At 40.7% G+C, this 19,602-nt stretch overlaps 1 protein-coding gene across 4 annotated transcripts in view; it reads right to left on the bottom strand.

Annotated features, from left to right (window-relative positions):
* Positions 1 to 9,378: 9,378 nt before the first annotated feature.
* STARD3NL (STARD3 N-terminal like) overlaps positions 9,379 to 19,602 on the bottom strand; it is a 49,956-nt gene continuing 39,732 nt past the window's right edge. For 2 of the 4 annotated variants that reach the window (XM_082662425.1, XM_082662426.1), the window contains exons 7-9: positions 17,548 to 17,643; positions 11,081 to 11,156; positions 9,379 to 9,856 (exon numbers count right to left, since the gene is read on the bottom strand). In XM_082662425.1, the coding sequence (XP_082518551.1) occupies positions 11,098 to 11,156; positions 17,548 to 17,643 (155 nt within the window). In that variant the 3' untranslated portion in view covers positions 9,379 to 9,856; positions 11,081 to 11,097. The remainder of the gene's footprint in view (positions 9,857 to 11,080; positions 11,157 to 17,547; positions 17,644 to 19,602) is intronic. The other 2 variants (XM_082662427.1, XM_082662428.1) reach the window with 2 other exon arrangements.

Below are 19,602 nucleotides of genomic sequence, written 5' to 3'. Positions count from 1 at the left end.
AAAAGTCCACTTTTGTCTGTGTATTTTAATCTCATGAAATCTAACCAAGGTAAGGAACAGCATGACAACCGAGCTATCAAATCCAGTGCTGGTTGTAATAATGGTCACACCGCATTTCTGAGTCTTTCCCTGAGGTGCTGATCTAGTCCTTTCTTTGGGGCACTGGCTCCAACGGCACCCACCGCCAAACGAAGGTGCCCGGGTTCCTTCACTTTCAAAGGTCACCGGATTCAGACTCATTGGTTTGGGACGTTCCTGTGATGACAGTATAACAGCCAGCGTGACCTGCACCGTGTGTGCTCAGATCTGTACTAGTGTCTCACAGGCACTGACTCCTGAGCCTCACATTAACCCCATGAGAACTGCACCGACACCAGAGGGGCACTGGGCGGGGGGTGAAGCACACAGATTCTGACCCCAGAGGGCCTGAGTTTGAACCCTGGGTCTTTTTTTTTTTTAATAAATAAGAGAGGCTGTTATAAATATAATTAAAGAATAAGAACAAGAGCAAGAGACTATCAAAATGATTGGACAAAATTTTCAACTAAACTCAATTGAAAAATACAGTAAACTGGAAACTTAACTGTTAAACGAGTCATGCATTGTAGAAAAAATTTATAAGCTAGAATCTAAAAATGAATAAATTACATGCACACACAGATCGATAGATATACCTCACATATAACATGTAGAAAATATATAAATATGTATATCTATATGATTAGAAAAAAAGGAGTAAAGAAAGAAAATAGCTGACATATTTACAAATGGACTTCTGGAAGAAAAGAACACGAAGAATGGAGGAAAGACAATATTTAAAGAGATAATGGCTAAGTATTTTCCAGAATTGTTGTATGGCATGAATCCTCAGTTTCAGGAAGTCTAATCAATCTCAAATGGGATAAATAAAAAGCAAGGTATACTTAGCCAAGTTGCTGTAAAACTGTAGGACCAAAGACAAAAACATGATTTTAAAAGCAGCCAGAGGAAAGAGAGAAATTGCTTACAAATGGCAAAAATCAGATTAAAACCTGACCTCTCGACAGCAGCAATGTAAAACAGAAGACAATTAAACAATAGCGTCAACTTTCTGTGAGAGAACTGCTGTCAACCTAAAATTCATTATCCTCTAAGCCTACCTCTCCAGGACAAAGGAAAATATATTAACTTATAGATTAAGGAATTTCTAAGATAAGTATTTCAAAAAAAAAAAAGAAGGAAAAAATGATCTCGAATGGAGGCACCTGAGATGCAAGAAATTATAAGCCAAAAATATGGCATGCGTGTTAATCTAAATAAACAATTACTATATAAAGGAAAATAATATCTCAATTATAATCAAGAGAGAAATGATCTGTTCTAAGGCTTTGCTTTTATATTGATTTAACTTTACATTGTGTTGAGTTAAATTCCCTTATTGAAGCTCTTTAGGGCAACCACTAAAGAGAAAAAGCAAGAGAGGAGAAAAATAGAATGGGGAAAATTATTAATAAAAAGGTAAGAAAACAGAGAGGAAAGAGAAAACATAAATCACAAAATAACCTAGTAGTAATGAATCCAAATAACTCAGTAAGCATTTCAAAAATAATAGATTATATAAAAAACAGAATCCAACAATATATTGCTTGTATATGACACAATCAAAATGTAAAGGCATTTGGGTGGAAAAAGATCTACTAGGCAGGGCTTCCCTGCTGGCGCAGTGGTTGGGAGTCTGCCTGCCAGTGCAGGGGACGTGGGTTCGTGGCCGTGGGCCGTGGGCCGTGGCCACCGTGGGCCCCCTGCGTGGGCCTGCGTGGGCCTGCGCCGTGGCCCCCGTGGGCCATGGCCGCTGGGCCTGTGTGTCCGGAGCTTGTGCTCCGCAGCAGGAGAGGCCACAGCGGTGAGGGGCCCACGTACCGCAAAAAAAAAAAAAAAAAAAAAAAAAAAAAGAAAAAAGATCTACTAGGCAAATACTAAGCAAAATCAGCTGGGCAAGTATTATAACAGAAGAAAAGTAAATAAATGACATAAAAGTTGGAAAGGAAGAACCAAATCTATCACAATTCACTATCCATAGATCATATGACTGTTTACAAGAAATTCCAAAATAAACAATAGGAAATGATTAGAATTAATAAGAACATAATAAAGATGTTGGATATCAAATTGATATATAGAAGTAATCTGCATTTACACATATTTGCAGAAAATAGAAAATGAAATTCAAAAAGGTGACATAGTAATTCTTTATATCTATCTAACTAGCATCTATCTATGTATCTATCTATCATCTCTCTATCTACCTAAGTCTTTCACCTATCTACAAAATCTAGAATTAAGTCTAAATTTAATGTGGAACCTTTTAAAGAAAATTATAAAATTTTAGTGAAAGACATTAAAGAAGAATGAAATAAGTAAAGAAATACCATGTTTTGGGAAGGGCATATTTAATGTTTTTAAGATGTCAGATCTCTCCAAAATTATCTGCGGATCCTGTACACGTCCAATGAAAACACAAAACGTATTTTGTGGAATTTTACAAGCTGTTTCTAAATTTTATATGGAAGAGAAAGGGGCCCAAAATAGCCAAGAGTCCTGGAGAATATAAATAAGGTAAGTGTGGGTGGGGTGGTGAATGGCCCTTCAATGTATCAAGATTTATTATAGAACTACATAATTTAGACAGAGTGGTATGGGACAAGGATAAACAGGGAGAAAAAGGTGAAGAGAACGGAGACCAATTCATATAAAGTCCTACACAAAACAGGGATGGCAATGGAGGAAATCAGTGGGGAAAGGATCAATTATTCACTGAATGCTACTGAGGCAACTGGTTACCCATAAGGAAAACAAAATGAAATCGTATCCTTATCTCACACCATGCACAACTTTCTTGTTTTATGCCTCCTGATGCTTCCGAGGGGCTTTCTCCTGTCACAATACTGGGGCAACAGAACAGGGGCTTTCTCTAGTGATTCACGGTGGAAAAGCCCTAAAGAGAGAAACTTCTAAAAGCTACCAGTGGGTAGCAAGCTGATTCAGCTCTTCAGCCATTCAGCAGTAGGTTGTCACATAAAAAGCATATACAAATTTAACTCCCTGCTGATTCTAACTAACATTTTGGAATCCTAGTCACTTCTAAGTACATTTCCTTTCCTTTAAGAAAAGGTTAAGTGCTAATGTGGTTGCTGGTTTGCCAAGAGAAATCTGGCAACTCTTACAAGTACAGAGGTAGAGTGTAATTAAATTCTTAATGTAGAGCCAGACAATTCATTGCTTTGAAAATAATACTTAACTACAAAGCCATCCTACGTTCTTTTACTAATAAGTATTGACTGGAGTTGGAGGAGGAATTTTTTTTCTGACCTGGTTGATGAATTCAAGTGACAGAGCCCTGGGTCTTTATTAGTACATTTCTGTGTGATCTCAGGCAGCGATCTGAACTCTGTGCTGTCATTTCCTCCTGTGTGTCATGAAGTTACAGCGCCCTGTCTCCTGGAGCGCGAGGATTAGACGAGTTAATAATGTTTGGTCCATGCACATCCTTGACAACATTAGCATCTACTGTCAGTAGCTCTACTGTAAAAACAGCAGATTCCACACATACACACGCAGACACACCGAGGATCATCTCTAATCTCATTTCCCTGCAGACAGGGTGGGTGTGGATGGATCAGGGACTCGGTTTTAACAATTCCCCAGGAATCCCATTCATTGTCTAAGAGCCCTTGGGGGAGGGTACAGTTATAGCCACAGTTTACAGATTGGAGAGATTAAGTATTCTGCTCCTGGTCACTATTTTGTTAAGTAATAGTCAGTTACAGCCAGGGCTCTCTGAACTCAGAGATCATATTTTGTTTCCTAGGATCTTATGGCTTGTCCTTGACTCACTTTCTACTGGGAAAAACAAAAATAGAACAAGCCACAGCAAAATGAAACACGCACTGCTTCTTGACTAAAGACATCCTTCAAGGAGTCGGTGAGAATGTTCTAAAGGACTTGTGGGTGCACCTGTCTTCTCCTCATGTACGTACTCTGGAATCACCATAGCTGTTCACTTTATTGTCCACGTCATGGAAATCCTGCCTTACTCTGTGAGTGTGTCTAGATTTGTAACTGCTCTTTTGGGGGGTGTAATGAATTGGACTGAGATTCTCAGGCAGAGCAGGACACTGGATGGTGCTCTGAGCATCCTGACACCACAGCTCCTCCCCTAAACTCAACGGGCCCTGAGATCCTCAGAATCTCCCTGTGGAAGCCTCTTATATGTCCAGGAGCATTTCTGAGGTGGGAGGAAGGCATACATCGTTTTGGTCCAGTCCTTTTCCACTACAGCGTGGCTACAATGTGGTATTGGGGGAGGAACCCTGGACCAGAGGTTCTACCTCACATCCCATCGTTAGAGCCTCCACTTCCCGGTCTGTTATAACCAGCTGTGTCATTTCTCCTTGACCATGTCACGTTGCCTAAGTTTACCCATCTTTAGAAGAAAGTGTTCAAATTAAGTCACTTCAGATTTCTATGGCAATGTACAAATTCAATGATTAATAACGCAATGAAGTAATAATAGCAAAGGCTTTCTGGTACTGGTCTAAGTGCCTGTTAACTTATTTAACTCTCACAAGACACGTGCAGTTATCGCTGTTCTATAGATGGAGAAACTGAGGCAGAAAGGGTTAAGGAGGGTCCCTAGAGTGAAAACAGCTAATAAGAAACAGACGTGGGATTTGAACCCAAGCAGCCTGGCTACTGGAGCTCTGCTCTTACCTTCTACATTAGTTGCTGCTATTATAGAAACAGGTTACATTTACTTTCGGTTAAAACAGGAAAATTTCCTTCCTTGTCCACGTTTCCTCTCCTTGCTCCTAGGCTGTGCGTGCAATTAAAGGGTCAGAGGCCAACCTGCCCCCAAATTTTTCATGCCGGGAAGACTTTTATACACTGACTTGCCAACCACTGATAGAACCTATGTGACTAAAGTCCATGACACTTGGTTGGATAAAATATATACCACGACAGCAGGCTGCATCTGCAGGTGCGAAATGGAAAAGTTAGGCAAAGATGGATACAATTCCACATTAGAACTCTCATGTGTCAGTTGTTTTTATAGAACTAGAGTACATCATACACTTCTCAAGTATACAAAAGGGAAACTTCAAGGCAGCAATTCTCAAAGTTTTTCCCATTATGAATTCTCTTTACTGTTTTGGAATTCTTTCCCTCATAGACTTCAGTGTTTGAAGGCTTCCTGTCAATCTAGCAGGCCATGATTAAGTAATACAGGATTTCCCACTTTATTTATTCAAAGTCATATATAATTGTCAATTAGAAATTCTGAGTAAAAAGAGATAACTAGAAATACTACATACACCAAGCTGGTATAATTCAGCCAAAAAGCTAGAAATTCAACATTTCTGTTAGCCATGAAAACTAGTCTGGGTAAGTGCATGATCTCTGTAATGGTCTCTTAGGCTAATTTTGTATGTTTGCTTTCTTTTGTTTTCTTTGAATCATAGCAAGTACCTACCACTTAGTGAGCATCAGGAATTCTGCTGGGCAGTTTGCTTGCTTCACGTTCGATGCTCTCACTAAAACACAGATCAGGTATGACACTCATTTCACTGATGAGAACACCAGGCCCCAGAGAAACTAAGAAATATACCTCAAGTTAATACAGAGCAGCGCCATAGTTCGCATGGGCCAGGTCTGCATGACTTAAGCCCTACTGCTTTATCCATTATAACAGTTGCTGTCTTCTTGGGAACCCATGGAATGTTAATTATAACTCAAAATAAATGGAAGGAAGAGAGGGAGGGAAGGAGGGAGGGGGGGTGAGAGAGGGAGGGAGGGAGGAAAGGAAGAATCACTGAGGCCCAGACTTCATAACAGCCCAGGCATCAGACTTTAAAAAGCCCCCTTCAGTAATTCTAATGTGCAGCCGGGTTGAGGCAGCAAGTGACTGAAACAGTCCCAGTACTGCCAGCTCAGATCTCAGGCAGCAAGGAGTCGTCGCAGAGCCCATTACACAAGTGTACAACGTGCTTCACCTGGAAAGTGATCTTACCGTCCACGCATCAATTTCCTAAGGAAACAAAATGTATGTACTGAGATTTATGTGCCCAGATGTCCATCGAATGTAGCACCACTTACAGCAGCCCAAAGTAACCCAAATGCCCAATTAGAAACTACAGAAATAAACTAAAGGACATCATATGACAGACTACTATGCATCTTCCAAAAAAATGTACATTATTTAAAGAAATGGAGAATTAGTCAGGAAGTGTGGTTGAAAAACTAATATGCCTAGCAAACTCCAGTAAAATTGTTAGATTATACCACCACATGGTTCCAAATCAATCAAAAACACTCTAGAAATTGCATTAAGAAACCTTGCTTCAACCACTGTATCTACGTCCCTACCTCTTACAGGTCACACTTCTCTTTCCTCTGCACACTTCCAGTTTTTATTTAGCAAATTCAAATGAACATACAAAATAAATAAATAAATGAAACATATATGTATATGCGTGTATACATATTCTAATTTCCGGCTTCATACACAAAGGTAGTGAACAATATACATTCTTCTGCACCTCTCTTCTCACTTATACCACCTAGAGCTCTTTTCATGTCAGTCTCTGGGGACACATGGAGAGCTGTGTGATATTTCACTGGTGAATTACAATACTTTACAAAAATCAGTGGCCCCGTGATATGTCATTGGCTTATTTCCACTCTTTTGCTATTACAAAAGATGCTGAAATTATAATAGTGTTTTATGTCATTTTGACCGTGCATATTGGTCATTTTGACAGCTATGGCCAACTTGCCTATTATGGACACAGCACCATCCTGCATCTGTACCACAATGTAGGTGAATGCTGGGAGAGTGCAGTCAAAGGTCAGGATTCTGCTGATCTGACAGGTGAGAAACAGTATCTCATCTATCTCATTGTGGTTTTGTTTTTCTCTTTCTGTGAGTGAGGATAAGCATCTCTTTATATGAAGTCTATTCGTATTTCCTTTCCTGCGCAATATTTGTTCAGTCCTTTGATCACTTTTTTCTATTGAGTGGTAATAGTAACTAGTACGATGCTCATTTATATGTGTATCTGTGTATTTCTACAGGCACACACAAAACAAAATGTTCACTGCATGGTAGGTGGGTGAAAAAATAAGTGATTGTATATTTTTCTATTTTCTCTGATCCTTTTAAAGTAAAAATCCTTTTTATGCATTAGAATTAAAACATTGTCTCCTTTAAAATTGGGAAGCTGTTTTTTTGTTTGTTTCTGTGTTTATAATTCACTTCAGCTTCCGTGAAACTAGTTCTTTTGAAAACCAAATAGAGGTTCCCATTTGGAAACAAAACAAGAGCAACCAGATACAAGAAAGATGAAATCTAATTTAGATAGTCTCCTTGGTTGAGACTATCTAAATTAGATATTTGAGCAGATCTCTTTAGCCCAAGTACCTGGCCCTCCTCTTGGAGTTGGAAACTATTTCTACGTTGGGAAAGCATAGAAAGGCAAGATGGAAAAATGGCAAATCTCTGAAAGTTTTGTGCAGCTGATTTCACCGCCAGGGCCCTGCTGGGCAGTGCCTCCTGTGGTTTCCAACTTCTCAGCAACTTCCTTTCCCAACTCGCCCTGGGCTGCCCTGGGAGGCGCAGAGACGGGAAGGCGGTGGTGGTGAGGGTGACAGCGTGAGTGGCAGGAGGGCGCTGGTGTGGCTGGTTCTCAGGCTTCTTTTGTTCATGTGCTCTGTCGAATGTGGTTGATTCGTGGAAAATGCTCAAAGTCAAACCGGCCCCTGCTGGTTGGGACTGTGCAAGGGGTAGATGGGGTGTCACAAGGAAATAAGAACAGTTAAACCACAACCAACTTTGCTCACTTTCAAAGAGTCACAGCTAATGGAAAGAAAACATCCCTCTACACGGGCACGTAATTGCTATCAAACATACTGTGGCTTAGGGTTCCCCATTATTCCTGTATGCAGTTCCTCCAATTAGCTCCTATGTGAGTTGGGAAACTTACGCCCAGAATATTCAGATGCTGCTTCTCTGTCCGCGCTCAGGACTCTGTTCTGGAGGAAAGAGCAGACAGGATTCCTTGCAGCACTAAGATAATCCCTGACATTCCACCAACCACCCATGCTCTTCCACGATCTGTGATTTACCGAGGCTGGTACTTCTTGGTTTCATTTTCTCAGTGTACACAGGGTGACACAAGACTCGATCCCCTAAACCCAGCCGCATGGACAGATGTGATGTGCTTTTTCCCTCACAAGAACAGAGATATGGAGGCCCTGATCTCGCCCATGCAATTGAGTGTCATATACTGAGTCACATAAGTTCCCCAAATGGGACAAAATGACTTCAGAGTCATCCTGAGCAAGGCTCAATAGAAGCACTAACATCAGATAAGAGTGTGATGGGTGAATGAGCCAAGGGCGGCTCAGCAACGTGAGCATGGAGAGCAGGTGTCCCACCTCCACCCCACCCAGCAGGGGTCCAAGCCCTGGACTCCATCCGTCCAGTCCCAGAGGGAAGCACGGCTCTGTGGCTGAGCTCAATGCTTTAGCTCTCCCAGTCTGACCTTACAGCACATTCAAGTCACATCCTTCATTCTTCCTGGTCTCTGCTCTGAGAGCCAACATCTGGGGGGCCCTTGCTCACCTAGGACGACTGGCCACATCCTACTGGTCCAACCCAGTGTGTTGGGGAGAGCTCCTTCTCAGCTTAAAGGCACGCAGGTCACATCAGTGGTCATGGTGTAGATGGGGGTCCACTCCCGAGACAGGATGTTCTCGTTGTGATGACACCACTGAATTCTTGAGGCTTTAGTCCAAAGCCAGACCCTGGAGCTCTCCCTCCCCCTTTCTCCATGGAAGAAGCTCCCCCTGGTTAGGCCCCAGCCTCCCAGGGAGCTTCCAGCTGCACTTCAGTCCTGTGGCCCATTCTTAGACCAAGCATGGATGGAGTTGATTTGATCTGCATAAATGGTCAGTTTCCATCCAAACCAGCACCATTTCCATCATACACAGTTGAGTATTTCTTGAATGACACATGAATAATGAAAGAAAACTGATAGACATGCTGCCTTCCCATGAAGCATTGCGTTGAATATTCCTGTTTAACAAAAATAGCTCACAATATAATTGAGCTCATTTTAATTCAAACTAGCTAAACACAAGGGAAAATGATTTCATAGAGTGGGTTCAAAGACGAGTAATCAGACTATTTTAGATCATACTTCTGAGAGAACGATTCTATTTCTGGTGACTTTTTATATGTATTCACAATCCCTCATGTTCCCCTTTTGTAATTCCAACACTTTAGGCCAAATACATAATGCAAAACAGGAAAAATAAAACCGATCATTTTGATATGTTGGATTTTATTACCTTTTAAAATTGTACAAATAGTGCATGTGCATGAGTTAAAAAAACACAAGGGAAATGTAGGGAGTTAAAAAAGAAAGACAAAAGAAATCCAAGACATGAAACAAAAAAATTCCATTCTGCAAGTCAAAATAAAAAGATATTCTGCATACTAAAAAAGTGTTATTCCAATATATTAAGAAGTCTTTTGATCAGGAACACAGCACAAGACTTTCTGCAACTATTCTTTGACAGATCAGACTCAAGTCTCACCGAATACAGGATGGATCATGACATTATCTTACCAGCCACAGGCAGGTGATTAAATGTATGTGGAGATGGTACCATGTCTGTGAGGTATTACAATCAATAAATTCGTTATTAGCCGTTCAGTAACGTCAGCAGTGGATGTCACCATTTCAACCTTCAAAAGGGAGACCCTCAGTTTCAGTGCTTTTTTCCCTCTGGTGACGTTCAGTGAAGGTTTTTCACACTTAGAAAAAGAGAGAACACAGAAATATTTGAGATGTAGCGTAAAAAGGCAAAATGCTACATTTTGCTCTATGTAGTTACAACACAGTCTACATACTAAAGATAGGCTGTGTTACAGACACTTGAAAGACCATGTGTGAGGCCACCCAAGAAGTTATTTTAAAGCATTTTAGAAAAGGACGTCCTTATTCACATGCTCATATTTTTGTCCTACGTCTGAAGACTGTTGTAGAAAAAGGGGCCGGAGTGTGCTGGGTACCACGGATGCAGGGCGGGGCCTCCGTTTGCTGCGACTCTGGCCGCCTCTGGCTGCCTTTTATTTCTTTTAAATAAAATTTTACATTTTATTTCATTATTTTTTTAAGTTGAGATATAATTGACATATAACATTTTATTAGTTAAGTTATACTACCTAATGATTCTATATTTGTATACATTGTGAAATCATCACAGTAAGTCTATTAACATCCCTCACTATACATAGACGGATTATTATTTTTTCTTGTGATGGGAACTTTTAAGATCTACTCTCTTTTCCCTTCTGTGGTTAAATAATTAAGCAGGGTTGCTGCTTCTACCATTGCCTGTATGTTTATTTGCTCGTATTTCTGAGGTTGAAATGTTTCCTTTGATGATTTGAAGGGAATGAACAACGTGCCCTGACCTGGAGGTACATCGGGCTTGACTGCTGTGACTGGACCACACGTGTCATCTCAGAAGCTCCAGAACCCTCCAGAGACGTCCATCCGGTGCGGGACCAGAGGAGATCCTGGTACCACACAGAACGCCCGAGTTCCGGCTCTGCCCCTGCCAGCTGTGCGACCTTGGACCAGTCACTCACCCTCAGTCTCACCCACCTCCGTGTAAGTGGAGACAATGACAGTACCAGCCTCCCAGGACTGCTGCCCTCGCCGCCCTCAGAAGTTAGGCTTTGTAATTAAACAAAGTCTGACACGGAGACATTCTGGCTACATAAACAAAAAGGAACTAAGTCATCCTTATTTAGAAATTTGGGACTCTGACGTATTTCTCATCCTTCACAAATTTATACCTAGAAAAGGTTAAAAGATTTTACATCATAAAATGTGCCTGACAAATTCATGTACTTAGGAGAAATATAATGTATAGTCACACACATATTCTTTGAATTTTACTTTGAATCTACTCAAAGAAAGGCTCCGTATTTAACCACTTCATTATTACAGTTTCCTTTTCGAAGACTTACTTTAATAAAAGTCTTACTCATAGTTCTAAAAGTGGTTTTTCACTGTCCTGCTTTTCTTCAGCTTCATTTTCAGATCCTAGATGGTAGGGAAGGGGAAGGAGAAAAAGTACTGCATTCGATTACAGTAACAAATGATTTCTTGAAAATTACAATCTAAGAGCATAAAATTTTAAACGAGGGATACATATGTTTAAGCCACAAGAGATTCAAGTTAACAAAACTGTAAAATAGTTTTACATTATATCTTGTAGGAGGAAAACCTTTCAAATAGGACCTATCGCAAGCACCGATCTGTCAAAATGGATTTCACGTAGGTTCTAAAAATATTCATATGGACCAAGAACTACTATGCACTGCTCCTCCTCTTGTGCTTCTTTGCTGAAAAGCTTACCTGTTTTTCAAGTGCAAGTATCTGTGGGTATTAATAATTTAATCTACGTATTTTGAAAAAATAGCTGTATTCAGTGAGTGAGAGAGCAGTGAGGGATTCCAATGTACAGGCAAAGCTGATGTCACCACTGTGTGCTGTTGCCAGCGACCACGGTTACAACCATTCTGGGTCAATGTTGCGTGAGCCTTCGATTATTCTTGAATGTGACCCAGTCATTCCACTCTGGGATGATATCCTTAGGATATCTCCCTGAGGAAATAACATTTTTTTTCCATTATGAAGACTCCCCCTCTAAAAATGAGAAGAAAAATCTAATGTCTGAGAGTAGAAGAAAAGTTAAGTAATTATTATATTTCCATGAAATATCTTCCATCCACTTAAAAACTGTGTTTATACTGTATATAACAACATGGGAAATGCATACGCTAGAAAGTAAAAGCAAATATGTAACGAGAAATATAGTGTAAGATCAGATTTGATAAAAATTTTAAAAACTTGATATACTTGTACAAATCAGTAAGACTAGAAATAAATGACCAGGGGACTTATGTACATTTCTGGATATTCCAAAATTTCTACAATAAACTTAAAGTGACTTTATCATTTTTAAAACAGGGTATAAATAACACAGACAGTACGGCCAACAATTATGTGAATTACACAAAAGTAGAAGGAAACAAACTGAACTGTCAATACTAATGCTGCTGAATAGTTTGAAGGAGCGTGATCTTTCATTTTTGTTCTTTCCACACATTTTTATAACAATTACGCATTCCTATCATACTCAGGGAAGGGAACTAAAGAGAGTGGTGAGGAGACCAAGGGAACAGGTTAGGATGTTACCTACTCACCTGCAAAAGCAGCCAGCGCCACTGTTGCTTTACTCTTAGCAGATAATACACTTCAAAAAGGGCACTTTCACCGGAGGGAAAGTGGGGGCAGAGGGATGAATCGGGAGATTGGGATGGACATCTACACACTACTATATATAAAATAGATAACTAATAAGGACCTACTGTATAGCACAGGGAACTCTACTCAATACTCTGTCATGACCAATATGGGAAAAGAATCTAAAAAAGAGTGGATATATGCATATGCATAACTGATTCACTTTGCTGTACACCTGAAACTAACACAACATTGTAAATCAACTATACCCCAATAAAAAGTTTTTTAAAAGGGCACTTTTTTCTTCGAGAACGTCTGCCTGGATTATAGCCAAGAACAAATCTGGTACAGAAGAATGAATGCCTGAGAATCTTAAGAAAAGTTTTGAGTCCCACACCTCAACCTCATAAATGTCATGTCGTTCAGGTTAAGTCTGTGGTAAAACAAATACATAAAGAGGTAGTGGTTGGGAGGCTTCACTTCCCAGCTTATTAAACTGCTGGAAATCTTAGAGACACTGGAGCGGTTTAACTGCCATGTCACTTTGAAAGGAGTCTAAGGAAAGTGGTCATACCGAGCCTTCCTGTTTCCGGGCTCACTTTCCACCTGTCAGGGTAACGGCACTCAAGCCACAATGAGCTGACGTGGCTTGGAACTATTTGCGAGTCCTAAATAAAGCCAAACTTTAAATTAAAACGTAATAATGCACATGCTTTCCGTAATTTAAAAGCGAATGCTAGCAAGGTGTGCTGGCTATTGTCGAATAAGGAGTTCAACAAATGTTCTCCTTGAAAAGCAACTCTAAAACTGGACTAGATGAACCAGACAGCAAGTTCAGTGCTGGGGAAACGACCAAAGGCTTACAACTATGTGAGAAGTGCTTGAAAAATTGCAGAATTGCGGGAACAACCATGTTGCTCTTTCCTTCAGCTGCCCCCATTCTTCCCCCACCTCCCATCACCCAGCTCCACGGCATGAAGGTCCTTCCAGAGTACGGCAGGCCGTGAGGACTGCCAGCAAACTTACATGGTTGAAGGAGCTCATTTAATCTGGGGTGAGAAGTGATGCAATGGTGAAATGACAGACTTAGTGGTATGTGAGCACAGGGGCCAGAGCCTCTGCTGGTTTGAGGTGATGGTCATGACTGCAGCACGCATATGTCTGGCTGAAGCTGTGTGCATACACAACGGAAACCCAAGAGAACCCACGCTATAGCCTAAAAACCACGAGGCTGTGAGCATATGCAGAGGAGGTGTGAAAATATTCAGCAAAAGAAGACTCAAAAAGCTTTTTGAAGAAGACTCAAAAAGACCTGAAATTTGAATGTGCTATCCAATACATACAAATATCCCTTTGGCCGAGGATGAAAGTCTTAATCAAGGTGACTGACCACAAAGGCTGTCTAATCATTGGTTACCACTAAGCTATGTAGACACAGGGGTGACCCCTAGGAAGCCAGGCTTAAAAATAAAAGAATTAAAAACAACAACTACAACTGAAAAGACACAGCCACACACCGTAGGGGACATAATTTCACAGACTTAGCCCACACCAGCATGCATGGCGTCAAATTTAAATTTCAATGCCTTACTCAGCCATAAAAAGGAACGAAATTGGCTCATTTGTAGAGACGTGGATGCATCTAGAGACTGTCATACAGAGTGAAGTAAGTCAGAAAGAGAAAAACAAACATCGTATATTAACGCATACATGTGGAACCTAGAAAAATGGTACAGATGAACTGGTTTGCAGGGCAGAAATTGAGACACAGATGTAGAGAACAAATGTATGGGCACCAAGGGGGGAAAGCGGCGGGGGGGTGAGCTGGTGGTGGGATGAATTGGGAGCTTGGGATTGACATGTATACAACGATGTGTATAAAACTGATGACTAATAAGGACCTGCTGCTGTACGAAAAAATAAATAAAATTCAAAAAAAAAAAAGATGTTTCAAAAACTCCAGAAAACTTATCTAACGTACAAAAATGGCCCATAATTTATAAAGGTAAACTAGTATTGTATTTAAATGTTAAATTCCATTTTATTTTAATGAGTTATTTATTTACTTTTTTAGACCTCAGGCAGTTTATTTTACTAATTTTTTTTCAAATGTACTAATAAAACTACATTTTACAGTGTATATATATATACACATGTTTAACACAAATAGACTCATAGTGTATATACTCTTCTGCAAGTTGCCTTTTTTTACTTAATATATAGTGGACATCTTTTCATATTAGTTTATAAACCTCAGCCTCCTTTTAACAGCCTCATAGGATTTATGATAAGGATGTACCATAAGTTATTTAAATGTTTTGCCTTTTTTAGGTGTTCCCAGGCTTGGGTTTCATTTTGCTCTGCTTTACTTTATAAACAATACTGCACTGAACATCCTTGCCCACAGATCCTTGTGCGGTGTGGCCACACCCATTTTAGAAGGCACACACACACACAAAAATTTCAATGCCTTCATCTAGATTTGTTTAGCACAGATGATAGCATGCAATGAGCTATTCTGCATTTTAAGTCAGTCTTTCAATGATTCAAGAGGTGACAAATTACCTTTTCTCCAGCATCACAACTGGTTCATTTAAATTGTCTGAGCACATAACAACCTCAACCCAATCATCCGAGAAAGGACTCTGCTCCCTCATTCTTTCCATTTAATACACAGGCAAACAGGATATGGTTAAACCAACAAGCAAATCTGTAAAACAAACCACCTTTATATCCTTTAAAAGTACATCCACTAAAATGTGCTAATTTTCCAAAGCTCTGTGATTCTAAAATTCAAGCCATTCCAAGGAAAAATGCTAACATTTAAATTTCTGGTGCCTCCAATTTCTTTCTTTCTCTCTTCATTCATTCCTTCAACAGTTCTAAGTTTACTATGTGCCAGGCACTATATTAGGTGCTAGAGAAAGACAAGAAAAGGCAAGGCAGGCCTCAGACACCCTCTTATTGATAGGGACCAATTAGCACTGTTTAAGGGCAAAAAGCTTATAACTTCTGCTGCTAGAAGACTATTTAATATTTGTCTGCTGACCTCATAAGAAAGCTTTATTTTAAAATAAAATCTTTTCTAGGCACATTAATTCCAATAATAGTTTTCAATCTTAATTCTTTCCTGAATTGAACATTCAGACAATGAAAATATAATACAATAAAGTAAGTCACTTTGAACACTCCTCTGCCCACTACTAATCTGGGCTTTGTCTTATACAATGCAGCCACCCAGTGGAACGCTGACAGGGTTGTTTTTGTTTAGCTTCATAATTCAATGAAATGGTAATGCTTCCAACTGCCACTAGGTGGTGGTAAAAGTCAAAGAAGGAAGCCAACGGCTTGCTGGATGAAAAATGCCTGAGGTATTCCTCACATTTTTATCCTGTTGTTCTGAACTTCTAATTAAAAAAATACACTGGGGCTGAGAAATTTTATTAGTCTTAGAAAAAAAGTTATACAAAAGCATGAACTGTAATGCAAACTTTTTTTTTGAAAGAATGAGTCCTGTGACATAACAAAAATCTCAAGGAAATCATCCTTATAATGAGGTAATGAAAGTTTAATACTTATTCTAGTTTCTGCTGGCTGAGAAATAGCTTTTCTGCTAATTCATATCTTTATTTCATCTAACTCTATGATTTTGTATTTTATATTGCTTTTAAATCTAACACCAACAGTCCAGAATAGCAAGTTACTTCGAGTTCCCCTAATATCCTATGTCCCATTGTTGTGCCTTTGATATTCACGTGGCTCTTTCTGCCTGGAGTCTGTTTTTACTCTAGTGTGTGTGTGTGTGTGTGTGTTTAAAATATTTACTAAATGTAATGTGGGGAATAAAACAATGTAGTCTCTAACCCAAGTTTATATCCCAGTAATAGAAACAGGCCAAGTCACTGCCAAAGACAGTGCAGTCAACCCAGGATGACAGGGTTGTGGGAGAGATCTTAGAGAACCGAGACAAAAGACCCTCTACCTAGGACTGCTGGGAGCCAGGGGGAGGGTGGGAGTGGGGAGAAGCCTTCTGCGCGTGTGAGTGGAAACTAGGACTGCAGAGGGTAATGTCAAGGATAGAACAAGCAAGATGGCTTGAGGGTTTTAGTGTATTTTCAGAAAGCTAAGAACAGCACACAAGGAGCATGAGAAGAGAGCTTGGATCACTGGGTAAGGGTGGACACAGAGGTGCTTTCTGTCAGCCTAAGGATCCAATGACTTTCTTAATCCTTTGCGTCGTCGAAGGCTTTCAAGCAAGGAAATAACGTGATCAATTTTGCATATTCATTAATACTGAGAGGCTGTATATTAGCTATGATCAGGGACTCTAGCCCTGGAGCTGGGGTTCAAATCCTCCACCTCCTTACTCTTTGTGTGATACTGGACAAACTACCTCACTTCTCTGTGTCTCAACTTGCTCATTTCTGAAACAGGGATAATGAGACTTTTACCTCACAGAGTGGTTATGAAGAACCTTTAGAACAATGCAATTGTTCCATTTAACATGGAATTCTAGTGGCTGGTTGGGAGAAGGCAACTGAGGAGGGGGCTGTTGCAGAAACTGAGATGAGAAATGCTGGGGACTTCCCTGGCGGTCTAGTGGTTAAGACTCCGCGCTTCCAATGGAGGGGGCGCGAGTTTCAGCCCTGGTCAGGGAGCTAAGATCCTACATGCCGCGCGGCGCGGCCAAAAAAAAAGGAAATGAGAAATGCTGAACTGAGGCTACAGATACGATAAGTGTGCAATTTAAATGAAATCTAGGAGGCAGAAACAAAGAGGATCAAAACGGCGTGGTGAACGATGGACCGGGAGCCACAGGTAAGGGGCAGAGTCCCCAGTGAGGCTCTGGTTTCTGACTTGGGCAACTGGGTAGGCAGTGCTGCTACTTTCAGACATGGGGGATTGTGGAGGAAGGTCAGTTAGGGGATGACAGATAACAGAGCATAGAGACCCTCCCCCTGGCCACACATCAGGTCTAAGGCCCTCTACCACGTTTATTTTCACATCTCTGCATCTCATCACGGGTCGCACATCAAGACCACGTCTTAGTTATATTCACAATCTAAATGCCCAGTATGTTAAATGTTTGCTAAGCATATTGAGAAGTAGAGGGGGTAGTGAGGGGGAGAGGGGGACCAAGTTCTGAATGATGGACAGAGACGCAAATGATAATCAAATTTTGTACCTGCTTCGGATTCAGGAGGAGAATAAAACTGACCATCAGAAAGACCACCAGGTATCAGTGCTGCCCTCTCCGAGGCATCCTGAACTATTAGGAGTCCTGGAAGAGAAGAAATTCAGATACTGGGGATGATGTCAGTGTTCTGGTAGCTTAGTGGCCAGGTTAATCACAATAAAATGCTGTTACTATTACATTTAAAAAAAAACTCTTAGCAGGAAGGGTACTCTGAAAATCTTTCAACCAAAAACAAAGTGTTATTAATAAACTATGAACCGGTACAATAAGGACAGGTTTCAACTAGTTAAAAAAAAATGCTTCATGTTACTCATGGGATTCTTTGGCTCTGTATTTATAGCATCTTTCCCTTTGGAAATACCTACTTCCCTATAGAAATCAACAACATCAAAACCAAAGCACAAAGCCAAACAAAAAACCTGGTCATGCTTTACGTCTGTGTCTGGTTAGAGAAATGGCAGACGTAAAGCATCAAAGCACTAGCCCATGATGAGAGAGGCCGTCGACAATGAGTTCTTCCGGCTGAAGCTGAGTTAGCACCGGGATAAAGCTAGAGGAAGCACCGGGCCAAACAGCTGGTGCCAGGTATGCATGTAATACATGCTACAGTGAAAATAAAGGCTGTTTTCAAGTTTTTCATTAATTATATGTTCTGCTTTATTAGTTACTTTGAATTTGGTTTAATCACATAGGCATGCAAGCCTCAGTCACATTAACAGTTGATAAGGCTTTCAAGAAAGTTCAGTTTGATGTTTATATACAACTTTTTATTTTTTATTTTTGGCTGTGCCATGCGGCAGGGGGATCTTAGTTCCCCAACCAGGGATCGAACCTGTGCCCCCTGCAGTGGACACGCAGAGTGCTAGCCACCGGACCACCAGGAAAGTCCTCTATTTACAACTTTTTAAAAAGTGGCTTCCGTTAGCTTTATTTGTCCCCTTTTCACAATACATTTTCATAAAGGAACAGAGGGCGCAGAATAGAAGACGGATCTTGGTCTGATTAATGTGTTTTAAAATCTACACTTGAAAGTATAATTTTTTTCTTCTAGATGTCTTCTTTGCATATGAGCTTTTGAAAAATAAAACCACTTGCAAGGTTATCTTCCCTTCTGCTGTATCTTGAGGTTACAATCATGCTTAACTTTCTATAAGACACAAGAATTTTTTTTTTCCTATTAGGCAGGGCAAATCCAGCCAGATGACTGACAGAGCATAAAAACAGCATGTCTTGAAACTGCCCGGGTCTCTGCATTGAACTTTGATTATATCACCTCTAAGAGGGCAGGTGGGATGTACAGGCTTTCACTAAGGCCATCATGCAGAGGAGAATTCCAGCCCCATAGTTCATCCTAAAGTTCAGTCAATCATTTGGATTCCCCAGAGAATATTCAGTGATGCTCGAAGCCACACAGGGAGATGATAACAGCTTTGACAGGACTCATGACTACATAATGTCAGCTCTCACTCTGCTCCTCAGAAGAGGACTGGAAAGCCTGAGATGGGTGAACATTTCCAGCTGGCTAACTCCCTCCTCTCCATCTCCATCAGCAACCCATCAAACCACCCCCCTGTAGGCACTCAGCTGTTATTCACACTGTGGCCCATTCAAACGCACCACCTGTGGGACGGACGGCAATGGGAGGCTGTGGAAAATGGAGGACTTCTATGTAGAACTGCTATCTCGGCACAAAATGCTTTGTGTCCTCCGGCTATTATCGACAGGGAGAAAAGGTCAACCTGTCCGAGGAGAAGGAGGTGTTGGCTGTTGTTGCTGCTGGAATGTCTTTTCCACCAGTGTTCACACTTCCTTCCGGGGAAGCCTGGCCTAAGAGCTGGAGTGAGGAGCCACACCCTGTCCCTGTCTTTTCGTCCAACCCTTCCCTCGATGTCTCCTGCAGCCCTGCAGGGTGGAGACATGCGATCTGCCTAACTGCACCCAGAGCTCCATGCAAAGCCAGATCTCTGAACCCTCCTACACTGTTGGTGGGAATGTAAATTGTTCCAGCCGCTATGGAGAACAGTATGGAGTACACTTAAAAAA

Source organism: Grampus griseus (genome assembly GCF_964374135.1).
Source record: "Grampus griseus genome assembly, chromosome: 9".
In the NCBI taxonomy this organism is placed as follows: Eukaryota; Metazoa; Chordata; class Mammalia; order Artiodactyla; family Delphinidae; genus Grampus; species Grampus griseus.
This window is presented reverse-complemented; position numbering and strand designations above follow the sequence as displayed.